This window comes from Solanum lycopersicum, chromosome 6 (genome assembly GCF_036512215.1).
Source record: "Solanum lycopersicum chromosome 6, SLM_r2.1".
Classification (NCBI taxonomy): Eukaryota; Viridiplantae; Streptophyta; class Magnoliopsida; order Solanales; family Solanaceae; genus Solanum; species Solanum lycopersicum.
Window position 1 is genome coordinate 2,120,687 of NC_090805.1, and position 18,205 is coordinate 2,138,891.

The 18,205-nt window shown below is 33.4% G+C and overlaps 2 protein-coding genes and 1 long non-coding RNA gene across 6 annotated transcripts; 2 read left to right on the forward strand and 1 right to left on the reverse strand.

The window, feature by feature from the left end:
* The first annotated feature begins 314 nt into the window (after positions 1 to 314).
* On the forward strand, positions 315 to 3,513 carry LOC101264429 (multiple organellar RNA editing factor 2, chloroplastic). The gene is made up of 4 exons (XM_004240434.5): positions 315 to 923; positions 1,666 to 1,763; positions 1,861 to 1,926; positions 3,159 to 3,513. The coding sequence occupies exons 1-4, from the start codon at positions 511 to 513 to the stop codon at positions 3,299 to 3,301; spliced, it is 720 nt and encodes a 239-aa protein (XP_004240482.1). The 5' UTR covers positions 315 to 510; the 3' UTR covers positions 3,302 to 3,513.
* Positions 3,514 to 3,995: 482 nt separating this feature from the next.
* Positions 3,996 to 10,869, reverse strand: LOC101264727 (protein NPGR2). Of its 2 annotated transcripts, XM_004240435.5 has the most exons (6): positions 9,873 to 10,869; positions 9,080 to 9,342; positions 8,707 to 8,959; positions 6,793 to 8,006; positions 5,484 to 5,637; positions 3,996 to 4,541 (listed from the first exon to the last, which is right to left on the reverse strand). In XM_004240435.5, exons 2-6 carry the CDS (start codon positions 9,317 to 9,319, stop codon positions 4,228 to 4,230), a joined length of 2,175 nt encoding a protein of 724 aa, XP_004240483.1. In that variant the 5' UTR covers positions 9,320 to 9,342; positions 9,873 to 10,869; the 3' UTR covers positions 3,996 to 4,227. The 2 variants fall into 2 exon arrangements, with proteins under 2 accessions (XP_004240483.1, XP_010321818.1); XM_010323516.4 differs by lacking the exon at positions 5,484 to 5,637 and having other exon boundaries at positions 9,873 to 10,710.
* A 1,492-nt stretch (positions 10,870 to 12,361) lies between these two features.
* On the forward strand, positions 12,362 to 17,735 carry LOC104647778 (uncharacterized). Of its 3 annotated transcripts, XR_011221620.1 has the most exons (5): positions 12,362 to 12,501; positions 13,818 to 13,896; positions 14,947 to 15,033; positions 15,595 to 16,149; positions 16,795 to 17,735. It is a non-coding gene; the product is annotated as an uncharacterized lncRNA (long non-coding RNA). The 3 variants fall into 3 exon arrangements; XR_011221619.1 differs by lacking the exon at positions 15,595 to 16,149; XR_003247091.2 differs by lacking the exons at positions 15,595 to 16,149; positions 16,795 to 17,735 and having other exon boundaries at positions 14,947 to 15,284.
* Positions 17,736 to 18,205: the final 470 nt, after the last annotated feature.

Genomic DNA, 18,205 nt, shown 5'->3' on the forward strand with positions numbered 1-18,205 from the left:
ACAGACGTACACCTATGGTGGTGCCCCAATCAAAGTTGTTCAAAGGTATACTTAAGAAATTATTCTAAAACAAATATATACTAAGAAAATGATAATATGAGTATGTTGTAAATATATTAGACCAAAAGATATCGGAGAGATGTAGTTAGTCAAGACATGACATATTCTAAACTTAACGAGGACATGACGATAGATAGAACAACGTGAGATCACAAAATAAATTAAAAATATTAATAATTTGTTGAACATTATCTTATTCAGTGTTTGATAAATTTGATGGTAGTTTAAAGCATCATATTTTATTCTCCTTTCCTATCATTAATATTAGTATTATTCTCATAAATTTTTATTATTCAATTTATGATATTAGCCAATTTTTATCGTAATTCGATTATCGTATTATTTGTTTTGTTATAAATATACTTTTTTACCTTAATATTATCCTTTTTTTTTCCTTTTTCATTTCTTAAACCCACTAAACCCTCCCCTTATCCTCTCTCTCTCACCACAATGCTCACTACAGCAGCAGCTATGATGGCCGGCTCAGCCACTCCCTTCCCGTCGACCTCCGTATATCTCGCCGCTGGCGAACTGTCCTTATCAATCCCAGTACCTAAACCAACAAATTTCGCCGGCCGTTCATCCACTTTCCGCCGCAACTCCATCCTCCATTCCATCCGGGTCGAGAATCCAAATTCGGGTCGGGTCAATACTATCGTGTGCAAAGCTAACCGGTCCGCATACTCGCCACTGAACTCCGGGTCGAACTACGGCGACCGTCCACCGACTGAGATGGCTCCGCTTTTCCCCGGGTGTGATTACGAACACTGGCTTATAGTTATGGATAAGCCCGGAGGTGAAGGTGCTACTAAACAGCAGATGATTGATTGTTACATACAAACATTGGCTAAAGTAGTTGGGAGGTAGTTTTTGCTTCTCCTACCTTTTTTTCAAGTGCTTAATTCAATAATTTTGTTGGTAGAAAGTCACTATCTAGTTGATTGTTGCCTTGCTTATCTTTTCACACTGATAGTTTTAGTATTAGGCTTGTAGTTTATTGTTAATTGATTTCTGTTATCTCAATTATTGTGCTATTTTGTTGTAGTTATTGTCAAAGGGATGTTTTGTCATTATATATGAACTATATAAGTCAAATTTACATCTCAAACTCCATACTTAGTCAACACCACCATATGAAATGAAGCAAATGGATTGCCCTCAAGGCTTCGGTGGTAAGAGCTAAGCTTCTGATGTGTGAGCTAAGGTGCATGTTATGGGTTCGAACCTTGTGGCATAGTGGATAGAAATCTGGTACTAAAGTGGAGAAGGGTAGAAGGAGAGGTTCATTATCCACCAAGTTTTGAACAGTGCATATTTGGCCCTTGGGGATTCCTTGGTTATATAGAAAAAAGTAGAGAGGGGTAGTGGGACAGGCCTATTATCCACCGAGTTTCGAACCGTACGCCATGGGCCATTGTCGGTTACACAGAAATAATAAAACAGATAGATAGTTTAGTAGCAATACTCTGCAACTATTTAGTTGTAATCTTCGATCTGCACTATGCTATCCCACTTGGGTCTTAGCTGCTCTGTTTCTAAAAATGAAAAAAATATTTCCTGGAGATAGCAAATTCTAATTTATTAGGTTGTCTCTTGTTTAAATAGTGAAGAAGAGGCCAAGAAGAAGATATACAATGTTTCATGCGAAAGATACTTCGGTTTTGGATGTGAGATTGATGAGGAGACATCGAATAAGCTTGAAGGTTAGTGTGTGTATCAATTTACTGATTCTGTAAGCGAGAGTTTAATTATGCCAGTCACCATGTTTCTTAAAGACTGTATTCTTTGAAATCTGTACAGGTTTGCCTGGTGTTCTCTTTGTCCTACCAGATTCATATGTCGATCCTGAGAACAAGGATTATGGAGGTACATCTTTTCCTTCTGCTGACATTCCTGTTTTAGAAGCAAAATACGAGCTTTTCTTGATTTGTATCTGGTCTAATGGCAGAGGCACTTTTATGCTAAGGGGTGTCAATTCGTCAGAAAATTACATTGTAGCTAGGTTTAGTTTTAGTTTTACGTATAAATACTATATGTTGGCTCCCCTTATTTTTTACACGTGCCTATTTATTTTTCAAAATATATTTTGACACCTCTCAGTTAAATTGCTGAATTCTGGTCTATATTCATTTGTGGTAAATCCTACACGGCTAGATGTTTCCTTTTACCCTGCATGCTATCATGGGTCAAAAACTAGCCGCAATGTGTCATTATTTAAGCTATCGCAATTGTTCACAATGTGTCTCCAAGCTATGATCCTTATTTCTCTTTTCTCCAAGCTATAATCCTTCCAGACCATTGCGTGCTCTTCAACTATTCTAACGTTTACCTGCTACCTCGCTCTATCGGGTAGTTTCCTTACCAAGGCTTAGGCAGTTAGGAAGATATCACCTAGTGTTTTTCGTCTCTGTTGGGATTTGATCAATAATTATTCTAGGCTGCTTACTGATGGTGTATTGTGTTTCTGCTACTAAAGCAAGCTCGGAAGTATCAGATTTCCTTGTCATATAGAAGATGAAACCCCTCCTATATAGAAGTATCAGATTTCCTTCTTATTATCGCTGTAAAACACTGACTAAACCCTCAAGTAGTTCCATCCAACTAAAGGTCCATCGCAGACAAGGTTCTTTAAAAAGAGATGATCTCCTTTTATATTGGAACTACTGGAGGGTTTAATCAGTGTTTTATAGCGATAATAAGAAGGAAGTGTTTTAACCGCTTTGATCTAATTGGCTTTTCCCACCCCCATCCCTAGTCCTACTTATGTGCATGTTCAGCTTCCTTGTCACATATGTGTTTAGGAGATCCTATTGTTTATGCTTAATCAATCAATCAACGATGCTTCAACCTTATTTTTCTCTGATAGGAAGTGAAGTAAACACCAGCATATCTACTTTTGTACTCTTTGCATCTTATTGATGCCGGTAATGAAACAACTTACTACTTCAAAAAAAAAAAAAGTAAACACCAGCATCTCATACTTCTTGCCCAAATATTTGTTGCACATATGGTTTTTTCCATTGAAACAAGGAATTTGAAAATATTAAACATGTCCTGATATCCCTAACATCTTTTCTAATCTGATGACTGTCTGTCAGCTGAGCTATTTGTGAACGGAGAGATAGTTCAAAGATCACCTGAAAGACAAAAGAGAGTGGAGCCAGTACCCCAGAGAGCTCAAGACAGACCCAGATATAACGACCGAACACGTTATGTGAGACGCCGTGAGAACACACGGTGAAGATAGTATTGCAACAACTATGCCTCAATCCCAAACAAGTTAGGGAAAAAGATCTTGATTGTGGAAAGATGATTTATCGGTTGTTCTGTTAATTATTGTTCTGTGCTAATGGAACGCTTGATGATTTTGTTTGAAATCTTTAAAACATAGGTACTTGATAGTCATGCAAGTTCATTGATATGTAAAGTAATTAGTTTTCTTTGTTTGTTCTACTATTTCTGCTCTTTTAAATCTTTGAGTAAATTCAATTGTGAGATATCATCCAAGTAATGAGTGTGCATAAGTCTATCCAGCACATCATATCATCATATCTGTCTATAATATTTACACACACATTGCTACATTCTGTGGATAGTCAAGAATGAATTAGTAACTTTGTGATTCTCACACAATTGATTTAAGTTTGTTTCCTTGATCAATACAGTACATGACAAAAAAACTTGTACATAATATTGCCAACACCTGATTCTCCTATTCTACATGCCACCAAAATCTAGCAACAACACAATAGATAGAGTTTTAAGAAAAAGAAATAGTGAGCCAAAAAGATTTAGGGTTATTTTTAACCCAAGAGGGGTATATTTAAACATTTTCAGAAGTTCAAGAAAGATTTCATGAAGATTGGAAGATTAACAAAACAAAAAATTCATCAACTTAATCCAACAAAATACAGTACAAATGCACATTCAAGAGATTTTATGATGGTTAATTCATGTACGATTTGCTATTTAATATTCAATGTATTCATGATTTATAACATTTATATTTGATGTAGGGGTAAAAACCGTAATCTAACTTTTGCCGAAAATTCTTCCCACGAAAAGAGTAAACTTCCTCTCTTGACAAAAATTTCTCTATTCTGAATAATTTGGAATCACCTGGATTTGAGCAATCTGTTCAAATGTTGTATATGTACAAACAGGTAGTCATCTGAAAGGTTCAACAGGCTCACTCTCTTCCAGAAACCAAGCTGTTTCAAAGCACTCAGCTGCTTTAATTGCTGAACCTTCTTCCTCTTTGTAAATCAGGCCAAGATTATGCCAAGCAGCAACATTCGTCTGATCAAGTCGCAGTGCTTCTCTCAGATAACTCACAAGAGTTGCAGGAGAATGGTTACCAAGCTGCCTAAGCACCACTGCAGTTGATATTAAGCTTGGCACGTGAGACGGATCAACAGCAAGAGCGTTTGTGTATTCTGTTAATGCAGCTTTGTAAAGGCCCTTTGACTGATGAAGCAAGCCTGCATAATACAATACATCATCAAAATGGCAAGCTTAGAAGCATGTTCATAATGCTACAACATAGAGTAAACATTATCATTTGTAGCCCGAGAAACATCGTAGAAGTTCTGAGTACATGATAGGAACTAGAATTAAAAGCACCCTGACCATCTAGATGCTAAGGAGGGAGTAAGTACACTATAAAGCCGGTAGCTAGCCCACATAACAAATATGTGATGACTACATAAACAAAACCTTGTAACTTCAAAGATGACTCTTGATGTCTGAAGCAAAAACTAATTACGTAGAAGAAACTGGTGGAAAAGAAGTAGGTTCATCCTCCAACATCCATACATGCACAACCAGGGGTGACGGGTGACATGGAAGAACCAATCGACATTCTACTCACAATTTCTCTGAGAAATCAGGTATCTGCTGTAGATTATCTGATACCAACGACGAAAAACTGAGCATAGCTAATCGACAGATTAGCCACACAGAAAAAATTGAGCCAATAGAAAGAGTCACTCCCAGGGGTCTGACAAAGTCCCATGGAATATAGGTATTACTATCACTTCCATATTACCAGATTATGTTAATTTAAGAGGAAAGAATAGACCTCTGAAGACATTGCAATATATGTCTGTATCAAACAGGAATACAATACTGGTAGAGCTATTGCAGAACTCTTGGGACGTTTAAAATTTCCCAGGATACCAGTAATAAAATGCAAAGCCTATGGGATCACAAAGCTAAAATTAACATATCTGCCACATCTGTTTTCTTCCTTGGCTTTCATATATAAGAAATAGCCAAATGACTCTATATTGCATACAGACTGTAATAACCTTTTATTGCTTTCTCATGAATATTATAACAATAAAAATGTAGCATCTGTGATACGTTAGGATAGTAAGCGCTAAGCAATGCATGAGGAGAAAATGAGTGTGAAACATATCTACCAGCAATATACAATCTAGAAGCCGAATAACAACTAATGGCGTCAGATTTGGAAAGACAGAACTCTGCATCTTGCCACCGGGATGATTTAATGTAGATGGAAACAAGATCATGCCAGGTTTCCAGCTCCATGGTTCTATTGAAGTCTTTCTCCTTCTGTTACATAAATGATCATCAAACACCATATCTTCTTTCTTTTTCAAAATAAAATACAATAATGATCACACTTACATAAGGGGGTAGAAAGGGGTAGCACACAAGATAACAAAGAGATTCGTAAGAGAGAAGGATAGAGTCGAAATTGCAAGCTTTGTTGCAGATTAAAGAGCAAAAGAAGAGCGCGGAAACAGCGGATTAAGATCTGCTTGCTTAAAAACAATAGTTTAAGCATGTGTGGTTCAGGTAGCATGGTCTCTTTGTTTTCAATCTCTTTGCAAACCTCATCGTCAACGACTGGGTTAATAAACTATAAAGAACTCCATGATGGTGGATGAAATAAATGGCAAGCAAGGACTAATCAGTCGAATGTTCAAGTTAGTGTACCAACTTCAAATTAATTTTTTAACTTGATACATCTCTATTCTAGGGATCGACAGATACTTTCCACCTACCACCAAGTCTATAAGAAACTAAAGAGTTAATTTGAATCCTTCCATCTAATGAAAACTTGTTAGCAGCATGGGAGAATACAGCCAACATATAAAAATTGCCTCTACCGGTAAAAGACATAAAGAATCTTATAAAGCGAACCTAACCCCACTTTCCTTCCCCAACCCCCCAAAAGTGACCGTTCCATTTGAACCATACGTAAAACTTTGAAGGTCCTATCAGACAGTTGGGCTTCAATAGAAACGGTTATGCTTTTGACTACCCCTACTCCCCGATTCAAAATGTTTGCAAGAGCAAAATTAGTTCAATGTAGACTTAAATCTTAAAGTCATCTCAAGGAAATATGTTCCTGGAAGCTACAACACATGTATATATGTTCAGCCACAGGTCAGTTCTCTGGAATAAATCCATTGCATACATTCAAATTTTCCCCCAAGGGACTTTTGATCTGTGAAATAAGGTTAACTCTATAGCTTTTCCCATAGACATGGTACTAACCTATACCATTCTGGACTCATTTCTAGCTTGACAGCTGCCTCATCAACAAATGCTCCTTAGAAGCAGCGTGAATTCTACTCATTTATTCTGACATAGTTATGGTTATTTCATTTGTAACCCTGTTACAGGCTATTCAAGCACCCAACATGGAAATGATGCATTCTAAAAAATGGTCCATTCAACTCATAAGGACAATTGACTTACCTTGAGATTTTCCTCCAATTCAAAGCTTTTTCTCTGGATCTGAAGATCAGCAAGAAGCTGAACATATGTTCCTATAGCATTTTTCACTTGGCCTTGTGCAACTTGGAGCTTAGCTTTGGTTCTCAACAAAGCTCCCTGATCCCACTTTCCACTCTGATCTAGAGCTGCATCAATGATAGTTTCAGCTTCTGGAAACTTTTTTTGAGCTGATAACACCCGAGCCAACAGCATCCACCCCTTCAGAGTAGACTCACCTTCCAATTCAACAAAGCACTTTGCATAATGGAGTGCAGTATCCAACTTCCTTTTCTCCGCATTTTCTACACAAAGATGGTAAATGACATTGGAGTCATTCATCTTCGTCAGTCTCCCAGCAGATTCCAAGGATTGAAGTGCCTCTGATTGCATCCTAAACCTCTCAGAATCTGTCATCGCTGCTCTAGACTGTGCTGAAAGTGAAAGACCTAATACATAGTTTGCAACACCCATCAGGTGATTGCATCTACCTTGCAAGCTTTCAATGGCTCTACGAGCAAAATTTATGCCATCTTCTGCACATTCTAAGCTTTCAGCACAGATTCTTGAAGCCAGTAACAAACCTGGAACACAAGTGGGATCCTCGGCACTACTCAATAGTTTCCGCAACAAGTTCAAGGCGGTGAAATTATCTCCTTTTCCGTAATAACAGAGAGCTAACATATGATGCCTTTCACACAGATCTATATTCCTAGGAAGCAACTCTTCTACTTGGTTTGCCAGAGCCCATAGGCCACCTGAGATAGATAATGCGTAAGAGAGATGGTCAAAAATCGAAGGATCCCACTCTATAATTTGTAGAGTAACCTTTCTCAATAAAATCATTAAGAGAAGAATGGCCTCTTCTATATTGGTTCGGGGAACAAATGAACTGTCCATTTGGAATCTGAGACTAGGGGGATTGTATTCATATCCGCTGTATAGAAGAAAAATCGCGAACTCTTTTTTAATCTTTGCATTAGTTTGAACATCAAGATTCCACTGACGAAGAAGAGCTCGGCGGTATGACATAATTGCTTCCTTCGGAGCATCTGCAAGTATCCATAATTGAGGAAGCAGCTCGACAGCATTGGTGAGAGTCTCCTGCAATTTACAATCAGCACCAAAGTTTTCAGGCAAGCCTTCTGGTAATGAAGAGTCAACAATATCCAGAATAACAGTGCATGATTGAGCAGCTTCTGCAAAAATATTTGGAGAATGTATCAGATGAAGATGTCGAAAACTTGCACTTTATGAGCTTTCGGGTCCATGTAATTCCTAATCACGCTGTATTCACAATCACATATAAACACGGCATCGTAAGAATGTAAAAAGAACTGCTTCAGGAGAGATGTATGCTTGTAAGGTTTCTTAGAAGTAACATATGCTATTCTCATACTACCCTGGCTACAAGTGAGATATCTAGCTAAAAAGCCAAAGTATGAATTTAACCAGATCATTTTGGAGAAATTAACATGTGATTTAAAAGAATAAATAAGACCAAAATATGAATTAAACAAGCACTAGCAATCAACAAAAATAGATAATAATTCACATTGTCCCATGGAAGGCCCTGAGGATGGATACAGTAATGTAAGAGAGCCAGTGCAAACTTCAAAATAGTTGAACTAAACTGTTACATATAAAAAAATTTGCAAAGAAACACGATTGATAACATTACACTAACTTTAGCATACTGAACAAAGATGTCCTAACTGAAAATGATCATATTGGAACACGTAAACATAGATATTAGCACATAACTACTACGCCTCAATGCAAAGCTTGTCAGTTTTAGCTGTATGAATTGTTGTAATTCATTTTGCTATGTTTGAACCCATGTATGAAATAATGTTTATTACAAAAAGTGAACTGAAAAACTACCATGTATAGTCTAACCTTTAAACCTCCCAAGAGCCTGCAATGATTTTGCTTTGAGAAAGACTGCTTCCAGGAGCAAACTCACAGCATGTATGGACATTGGTGGTGTATCATACTTCTGGGAACGTCTCTTTTGAATTTGAGCTCTATTAGCAAGGGTGACTTTCATTTTAGTAGTCACTGAGGCAATATCTATCCCTTCAAACACATGTAGAGCAGCCTCTATGTTGCCCTTTTGGTACTCATATCTTCCAAGCAATGCCCTTGCTTCCTAGAAATTAGATGAAGTTTAACTGTCAGATGAATAATGATTGTAATTCATGCCCATTGAAACTTAAAAGGGTTTAGGATGAGATGGGACACTATACAAAAGACAAACTTAATATGATACCTCATAATTCAAAGCACCACTCTCGCGCAAAGATGATTCAGCCTCTTCAATATTGCCAATATCTCCGGCTCTTGATGAGCGGACACTTGCTCTGTAATCCTTAGTCGCAGGGGAATCAGGCAATGGAACCATGTCACCTATCTGTAATTGTTCGCCCGAGCAGAAGCACTTCATCATCTTCCTCAACTTCAAACCTTTCTGTGCCTTCCCCGGCTTATTGACCCAATTATCATTCTCCATATTGTACCAACTCCCTCACGATGCTTTAACAGCAAGCAACACCAACAACAATGAGTTTAACTCGTTTGCCCAAGGAAATCATAACTAAGAAAATTCAACCAGAACCAACTTTTATGCAATAATCACAAACCTAAAGTTAGGATACACAAACTCAGGACCCATCATATACCAACCAACAATGGACAAGTAAAGAAAGAAGGGGTTGAGGAATCTTTCTTTTCACTGTTTAAGAATGAAGGATATAGTTGTGAAAACAACATAACACAGCCAGATCAGTTCCCATATTTTTATTTACAATCAAAATTCCATTTTGATCAAAAGGGTAGTCTATGATCAACCAATAACTCAAACCATTCCTACAGGGCATGAACTTGAACTCCAAACAACACAATAAGGATGAAAGCGAAGGAACTCATAACCAAAAAGATTCAAGTATAATCAACTATTACGTGTTAATTAGAAGCCTAAAATAAGGATAAACAAACTCAGGACCCATCATTATATACCAACTAACAATGCACAAGCAAAGAAAGAAGTGCTTAAGGAATCTTACTTTTCACTATTTGAAGAATAATGGAAACGGTGATGAGCACTTCCCATATTTTTTATTTGCAAAAATCAAAATTCCATTTTGATCAAAAGGGTATTCTTTGATCAACTAACAACCACCAAAATCTTCAACAAAATCCCTACTCCTTATCTCACTTTCTTCTCTCTTTTAGGCAACTTTGCAAAACTCACAGAGTCCCTAGATTAAAATAGTGATTTGGGTCTCTGTGGATTCTCTAATCAACAAATAATTCAACAAAACAACAAACCAAAAACACCCTTTTTCTCAGTTTCTTCCTCTTAATAGTAAAATTCTCAACTTCGCAAAATATGAGTCTCAAAATGATCAACCAATAATCCAACAATACACACCCTTTTTCTCACTTTCTTCTTCTTAATAGTAAAATTCTCAACTTCGCAAAATATGAGTCTCAATGATCAACCAATAATCCAACAAAACATCAAACCAAACACACCCTTTTTCTCACTTTTTTTTCTTCTTATAGTAAAATTCTCAACTTTGGTAATATGGGTTTATGTTACAACTCAATTATCAATCAATCAATAATCCAACAAAACATCAAATTAATTCCCTTTTTCTCTTCTTTTCTGAACAAATTTCTCAAACTCCATGATTCACAAAATCTGAAAATTCAATGATTTTGATTCTTAATCAAAATCAAGAATCCCACAAAATCTTTCAATTTTGTTAATTTGAATTGTGATTTGGGTATTTTGTAACGATATTTGAAATGGGTTTTGCGTAGAAAAGACGAGAATATCGCAAATGGCATGAAATAGTGAAGAAGAAGATTCTACTACTATGAGGAAAGAAATGAAGTAAAGGAAAAAGTATGGGTGTGATTTGAAAAAAAGATCTTACAAAAGGGACCAATGTGTAATTTAATAAACTTTCGAAAATTGCCAAGTTTTGCCACTTGTAATAGTGGAATTGTTTTTTCATTACAATTATTATTTTATATCGTAAGCGGTCTGATAGTAATTTTTTTATTCAGGAGAGCGACAAAAGGCTATTTTAATGACGAAAACAGTTGAAAACTCAAGAAGGTCATTTTTGAAGAAGCGTTTACTAGTAATCCAAGTCTTACTCTATACCTAATAATATACTTTCTTCGTAGCAGAAAGAACATTTTCTTTTTTTTTTAATCTGTTTAAAAAAGAATGACCTATTTCTTTTTTGATAATATATTAAAATCAGTTTTTCACGTGACATATTTAAGGCCACAAGATCAAAAGACAATTTTCTACATTTAACCTAATTTTAATTTAGGACCACAAGATACAAAAGTCTTCTTTATACTCTTAAACTCCGTCCCAAGTCAAATCAAATAATTCTTTATAAAACAAAGAGAATTATTATTTTTATATACAATATAAAATTTATAATCAAAGATATTGTTTGAATCTCGAAATTTAGAAAATGTCAAAATATGAAGAAAAAAAAAAGTATCATTTTCAAGTTTTTTCCACCCTAAATATCAACTAATTCATATTTCTTATAATGTATAAACCTAAACTGACATTGTTTTGTCTTCAGCATATCATATTATATTATAAGTTGGGAAGCCTCCAAGTCAAAAGTTGAATTATCAAAATGTCCTTATAATGTCATTATATTGATGAACAAAAATGTACACATTAATTATAAATAAATACTATTATTTTCTATTAAACAATATTCTTATATATTTATGGAAAAAATATAAATACACACTCTTAAAAGCTAGGTTTTTTATTTATTTAGTTTCTCTTCTTCTTTTTTTTCATTCTTCTTCCTATTGTTTTGCTTTATATCTTATTTGTATAAATGCCCAAAAAGACCTACAACTTAAGAACTGCATCGTTTAAAAATATTATGTTGGGTTTATAATTTTTGTTACTTTTTCCGTATTTCATCATTATTCATGTTTTCTTCTTATTACAATTGTAAAACCTATTTGATTGCAGAACAAGATTCACAAGAGCTTTCGCAATAATCTGGTAGGAAGAATAGAATAATGTTACAACATCAAATACTAAATTGTTATGATAATTCACATATATTTGAAAAAGTATAGTTTCTCCGTCTCAATTAGTCTGATATTTTTCATTTCTTGAAATTTAAATCATATGAACTTTAATGAATATGTTAAAATTACAACTTATAATACTTCTTGTATAATTTTTTGAATATTTATTTTTTTATTTTATAATATTGAGTTAAATTGATCCAATTTAGCTTCGTAAAATTAATCTAATTGACTCTCGATTAACCAAGACTCTCACAGAATTTGGGATGTAAGGCAGTAAATCTCTCCCTTCAAACTCAAGGTGTTAATACATCATGTATAAAAACAATTCATACAAAAGATATAAATGTTTGATATATATGTAGCTAAATCTTATTATGTAAGCGTTTTAGTTATTTTCCATATATATATATATATATATATATAAAAGTTGTACCACAAAAAAGTTAAATTGTACTACTTTATTTTGTTATTCCATTATTTACGTTTAGACCAAGTACAACCCAACAAGTACCCTTTCATATGAACTTTAAGAACAAATACTCTTGTGAAATGACTCGAAGACTTCATTTGAAATTTTCAGGAAAACTTGAGTCATCTTAGGTATGCATTGCCTCTTACCTTTTTTCTTCTCTTTTTAGTCTATGATTGATCACCTTTTGTCAATTTTTTCATTTGATGAGTCTGAATCTTTTTCAATTTTTTCATTTGATGGGTTTCAAATTTTTTCAAGTTGTGGTAAAAACTTGATTGGATGTTGTTGTTGCTTCCGTTTTCTACTTTCTCTATTTTGTATCTCAATTTTTTTGGTAATTTTTGTTATTGAAATGTAGTGTTTCTTCCGCTTTGTTTTGGATGTGGGTGTTCTTTCAATTTGTAATTTTTTATGTAGCCTTTTGCATGTACTTGGAGAAGAAAGAAAAGGATAGAAATTGAGCACAAATACCTAAACTTGAATTATCGATTTGGATTACTTTAGAAACTAATGCTTTCAGCATCTTCGCTTTATATAAATCTATTTCTGTATATGGTTCTGATGGAGGACCTTTGATCTTAGAAAATGCATTTATATATATACCTCTGTTTGCTGAATACGAAGAAATGCCCAAAAATTACATGTGACAAGTGAGTCTGTAGCAACAAAAATATGAAGAAATGAAAATGATATGGTCAAATATAATTGCATTATCACTTACTATTCTCTCAAAATTTTGAATCAGACATAGAGAAATCACATCAACTCGACATAGTCACCCATTTATGGTGCACAACTCTTTGTCAGATTAGTGTGCCTTCATGTGATAATTGTCAAATTGGTGAATTTGATAATCTCCACAACCAACTATACAAGGATATTAGAAACAAGTGGAATTAGGTATATCAAAACAGGAAAGTCATATTTGCCGTTTTTGCTTTTTTGCTTATTTGTTTTTGGAGTGATGGCTGAAAACTTTATCTAAACTATCATGTGTGTGTCTGAGTTTCTTAGCTGAAATATCAATCATCGATTCACCTAGGAGAAGTGTTTTTCTATGGTTGATGGGTGTTTTGATAAATAGTTGGCGGTGTACTTCAATAATGAAACTAAAATATAAGGACACTTTAGGAGCTTTTTACCATCAACTCTTTTGTTTCTTATTTCTTGCAAAATGATTTTTTGTTATTCCATGTAAATTAAATAGATAATGTCCATGAATCTATAGAAAATTTTGAAATAGTCTTCCAAATTAATTATTTTTGCTCCTCCGGGAGGTGTTTGATAGATGTGAAAAAGAAAGTTAATGTATGACTCATGTTGGATGACATTATTAATGTTACAAACGATTGTAAAACACTTCTAATTTTATGCATTTATATTTATTTTTCACAATGATATATCAAGTGATCTTTTGCTATGTTCTTTTTGTTGTTTCTTGCAGGCCGCACGCAGTATGCCTTCAGTTTTTGGATTGTGTCAAGAATGATACGAATGATATGATTTCTTCTGCTGACTGTAAGGTGCGTGCATAGCGCATATTCTGTTTCTCCATTTGAATGAGTAAATTCTATCATTTCTTTGAGATACAAAATTATAAGCTATGTATCAATATTATTTTGGCATTTCATAGTTATAGGAAATGCACTGATGGTAGCAGCATGTGGTGCTATAAGTTTCAAATTTTAACTCCTTACTGTTTTGTCTACTGAATTTCGCATTTAGATTCAAGTGATGATTCAATATGATGATATTGTTGTTAAATTGGAAATTATCTTTTTTTGGCCAAATAGACTAAGTGTTGACATTTTAATTATGTTGCCTAATTCTATATTAACTTAGGCAAGAAATTTTTAAACTATGGAAAGAAATATAGTGCTAATTAATATATAGTACTCCCTCCGTTTAAAAAAAATGATCATATTTTCTTTTTAGTTTGTTTAAAAAAGAACGACGCCTTTCCTTTTTTGGCAACACTTTTAACTTTAACTTTTCACGTGGTTTGACATGTTTAAGACTACAAATGTTTAAGATGTACAAGATTAAATGGTAGTTACATTTGACATAATTTTAATTTAGAACCACGATATTATAAAGTCTTCTTTCTTTTCCTAAATTCTGTTTCAAGTCAAATTAGGTCATTCTTTTTTAAACGAAACGGAGGAAGTAGTATTTATTTGATGTATGTCTTCCCCGTGCTATCAATATGACATACAAGTTTTATGAAAGAGACAGAATGAGAAGTGGGAAAAATGATAAAGAAACAGACAGAACAAGGCAATACATCTAATAAAGTGGGACAATGTCACATTAGACAAGAAAATAGTAGCCCTAGAAATAAATAGATGAAGGAAAAAAATAATTTACTCATGAAGTGTTTATGAAAATATATTGTTGTTCATTCCTATTGCAACAAGATGGACTTTATCGAGGCTGAGAATGGACCTACTATTAAATGTTGGGTAAAAATTTGTGAATGGTATATATACAACTTTACAAGGCTATATGAAAGTGATATTTGGATAACATATAAGAGGACGTGATTCTTTTAAACTAATTGTATTTTGTTTCAGATGATGGAAGAAAAATAGCACTTGGGCATGGCACGACAGCTGAAGAAGTCACATACTTGTGTTTTGCAGCACCACGACATTTAATGGGTATTGTATAAAATTACTTTACACCGAACAAGGAAATCTTCTTTTAATACATTATTTTATCCGTTTCCTATCTCGTTTCAGTTAGTTCTCTTTATTTGATCAAAGGTTCAATTTAACGGTTTCTTCAAGCTTTGCTTAATTAATTTTGTAAGTTGAAATATCTTACTTTCAACTATCTAATGCTACTTGATGTTATGATTTTATCTGCGAATAAATTTTTGAATTTCTTTTATATATAATTTAGCAGCTTATGATGCTTCATTTTGACAATTGTGTCATCATATCCCCAGATCCACAAAAGACATTATGACCAACCACGGTGTTGTCCTTTTATATTAAAATAATATATTTTTAGGATGCTAATGAAATGCTTTTAACTTCATTGCTAACTAATTATGAAAGAAAGGGGCAAGATATTAAGAATGTATATAGTGCTACTTCAATTAAGTAAGTTTTACTTTTTTTGGTGATTATCTTTAATTTATATGTAAAAAAATGTGGATATGGATGGAAAGATTTTATATATATATATATACACTTATATGTCCAACCATTTTTTAGGAATTTGTTCTAATTGTCCCCGTGTCATGGAAGATGAAGAGTTACCAAATCCTTGGTACTTTGCCTTAACTTTGTATTAATAGATACTATGTGTACTATTATATTTGACTCCTTTGTAATTCAAAAATGTGTGATATACTTGCCAATTAGAACATCTGGATCCTTACTCGCTTTAACAAATATACTGCCGAGTGAGGTAAGTGATCAAGAAAAACCAAGAAAAATGATTGATTTCAGATTCTCTAATTTTCAAGCCTACAAGTACAATTTTACACCCTTTTTTCAAGCTTTAAGATTTGTAGGGAACCATAGTGTTCTATTTTGGATGATGTTGTTTTAGTATTTAGTAGTTATTCTTAGATAGAAGTTATGCTTTTAGTATGATCTAAATTTCTTCTGTTATTTTTGTATTGTTTGAATTGCAACTTCTGATGTATTAGCAAACTGGGAGACGATATCAAAACATGATACTTTATCGTCTTCATAATTACAATATGCTAGAATTGAGAGGATGATCATAAAGTAAGAGATTAATGATGTTTGGAAATGATTTAGGTGATATTCATTTCCTTAATGGGACAAGTTTTGCTTTAAAAATTCTTATTCAATTATTTATTTATTGAATTGAAAATCTTAAGTTACGAGTAGTAAATTGAAATGAAAGGATAAAACGTAGCTATAACATGTTTTTATCTAAGTCAGACACTCAAATTATCAATGTTAAAGGTAAGGATAATGCCAAAGCACATCTGACCCATTCCTTTGTATCATTATCTTTAATTTGCTTGAACTTATAAGGTTCTTATCATTTTGTTAGATATAGAAGCTACAATGTCTAAGTGCAGTAATTTAAATAGCATTTTTGTTGAGCATTGTAAAACAAATAGCATACTAAAGTACAATGAAAATAAATCTATCTATAAATTACCTTCTTATGAATTCATCTTCAATAGAGATTGTGTCTCACTTCTATCCCAATTTTGCCAAGAGATGGCTTGAGCAGATGCGTACTCTAAAAGGTATTTGTAGGTCACACAAAAACATGACTTGTTCAAGCAGATAAAGAAGGAATAGACTCTTAAAAGGAACTTACTTTTTGTTGTCTATATCCTCTATTTGGGAAAATAGTAAAATTGATAGACTTTAACAGAAACTTTTATCGACTTATTTCTGCTGTATTCACTTTTCAATAATTTTCAGGAACAACATATAGTGAGTTGATTTTCTCCATAGTACATTGGATTGTTCAGAAGTTGTTGACACCAATACAATATGAATGATAAACTGTAAATGCAGAATGTTCATAACAACTTTGAGCACGAGTTGTGCTAACATTTTTTTAGTCCTACTACATGATGATTTGGTGACATTGTCTATAGTTTGCATATGCTAGAGTCAATAGAATTTATGTCTCTGCTTACTTGATCATACCTCTCACTAATACATCTACATAACTTGAATAAATTGTTCCCTTACAATTTATGTGTTATATATCTGAATAATATTTAGCATACTTTATTAATTACGGAGAACAAATCAACTTATATGTTGGGCCCGTACTACCTCTCTAGTGTATATATATATATGTATGTATATATATGAATCACTGCTTATATATATTTTTAAAAGTTCAAAATAATATATTACATGATTGAATGATATACTGCGGATAACTATCGTGTGTAACGTATGTAGAAATTTCCTTCTGCAATCAAATTAGAATGATTTAATCATTTTTGTTTACAATAATATATTACATGTTTGGACCTAATATCAATAAAATTTAATTTGGTTTTAATTTTAATTACTCAATGAAGTTGTGTTGTTCAAATCTTGTAGATTAATTGATTGTCTAATCATCTGACACACAATATTATCTATTTTAAATTGTGTGTTTTTAAAAAATAGTTTGTGATAATCATCACAATTTGATTTTGACATATATAACTCATATCGTAATAATGTGTTTAGAGGACTCATGTGCGAAACACGTGTTCATAACTAGTTTTTCATAGGAATAAACTCTTTAAAAGATTTCTTTTATATGTCATATGATTTGTACAACCATTATCAATTATCCAAAAATCAAATTTGGACAGTTGTTTCATCCTTTGGAAATTTTATTTTTGCAAATTACAACTTCATGACCAAGTTGTTTGCAGATGTTCCATTGTGCATCTGGTCTTTTCCAACATTAATATGAAGGATGTCAATCTTTTCCGCAGTGCTGACAAGGTGGTTATTTTTCAAAAATTTACCTTTATTTGAGTTTTGTGGCTGACTACTAACGCTCCTTCAACCATTCCATCTTGCCTCATAAGCCTCCGTTATTCCTGTGCCATCAAAAAATTTAACAATTTTGCCAAAATAATTTTGGACAGATCTTGTGTGTTTTCCTAGGTAATTATACATGTTTCATATCTTTCGGGCACTGTAACAAAAATTTTTTCAACAATTCTTGTATCTTTAAATAGTGTCTAGTATATAAACAAAAATAAGGAATGTTTAATAATTAAATATGGGAGTTCTCAAGAAAGCCACAATATCATATCAATATTAATCTGACTTTCAGAAGTTGACATCTTACACATTTTTATTTTTATAATATATG

Coding starts and splice junctions, on each gene's coding strand:
- LOC101264429 (XM_004240434.5), top strand. CDS start 511: ATGCTCACTACAGCAGCAGCTATGATGGCCGGCTCAGCCACTCCCTTC. Junction 924..1,665: donor TTGGCTAAAGTAGTTGGGAG/GTAGTTTTTGCT, acceptor TTGTTTAAATAG/TGAAGAAGAGGCCAAGAAGA. Junction 1,764..1,860: donor GACATCGAATAAGCTTGAAG/GTTAGTGTGTGT, acceptor AAATCTGTACAG/GTTTGCCTGGTGTTCTCTTT.
- LOC101264727 (XM_004240435.5), bottom strand. CDS start 9,319: ATGGAGAATGATAATTGGGTCAATAAGCCGGGGAAGGCACAGAAAGGT. Junction 8,007..8,706: donor GGCTCTTGGGAGGTTTAAAG/GTTAGACTATAC, acceptor ATATTTTTGCAG/AAGCTGCTCAATCATGCACT. Junction 5,638..6,792: donor AATTGGAGGAAAATCTCAAG/GTAAGTCAATTG, acceptor TTTATGTAACAG/AAGGAGAAAGACTTCAATAG.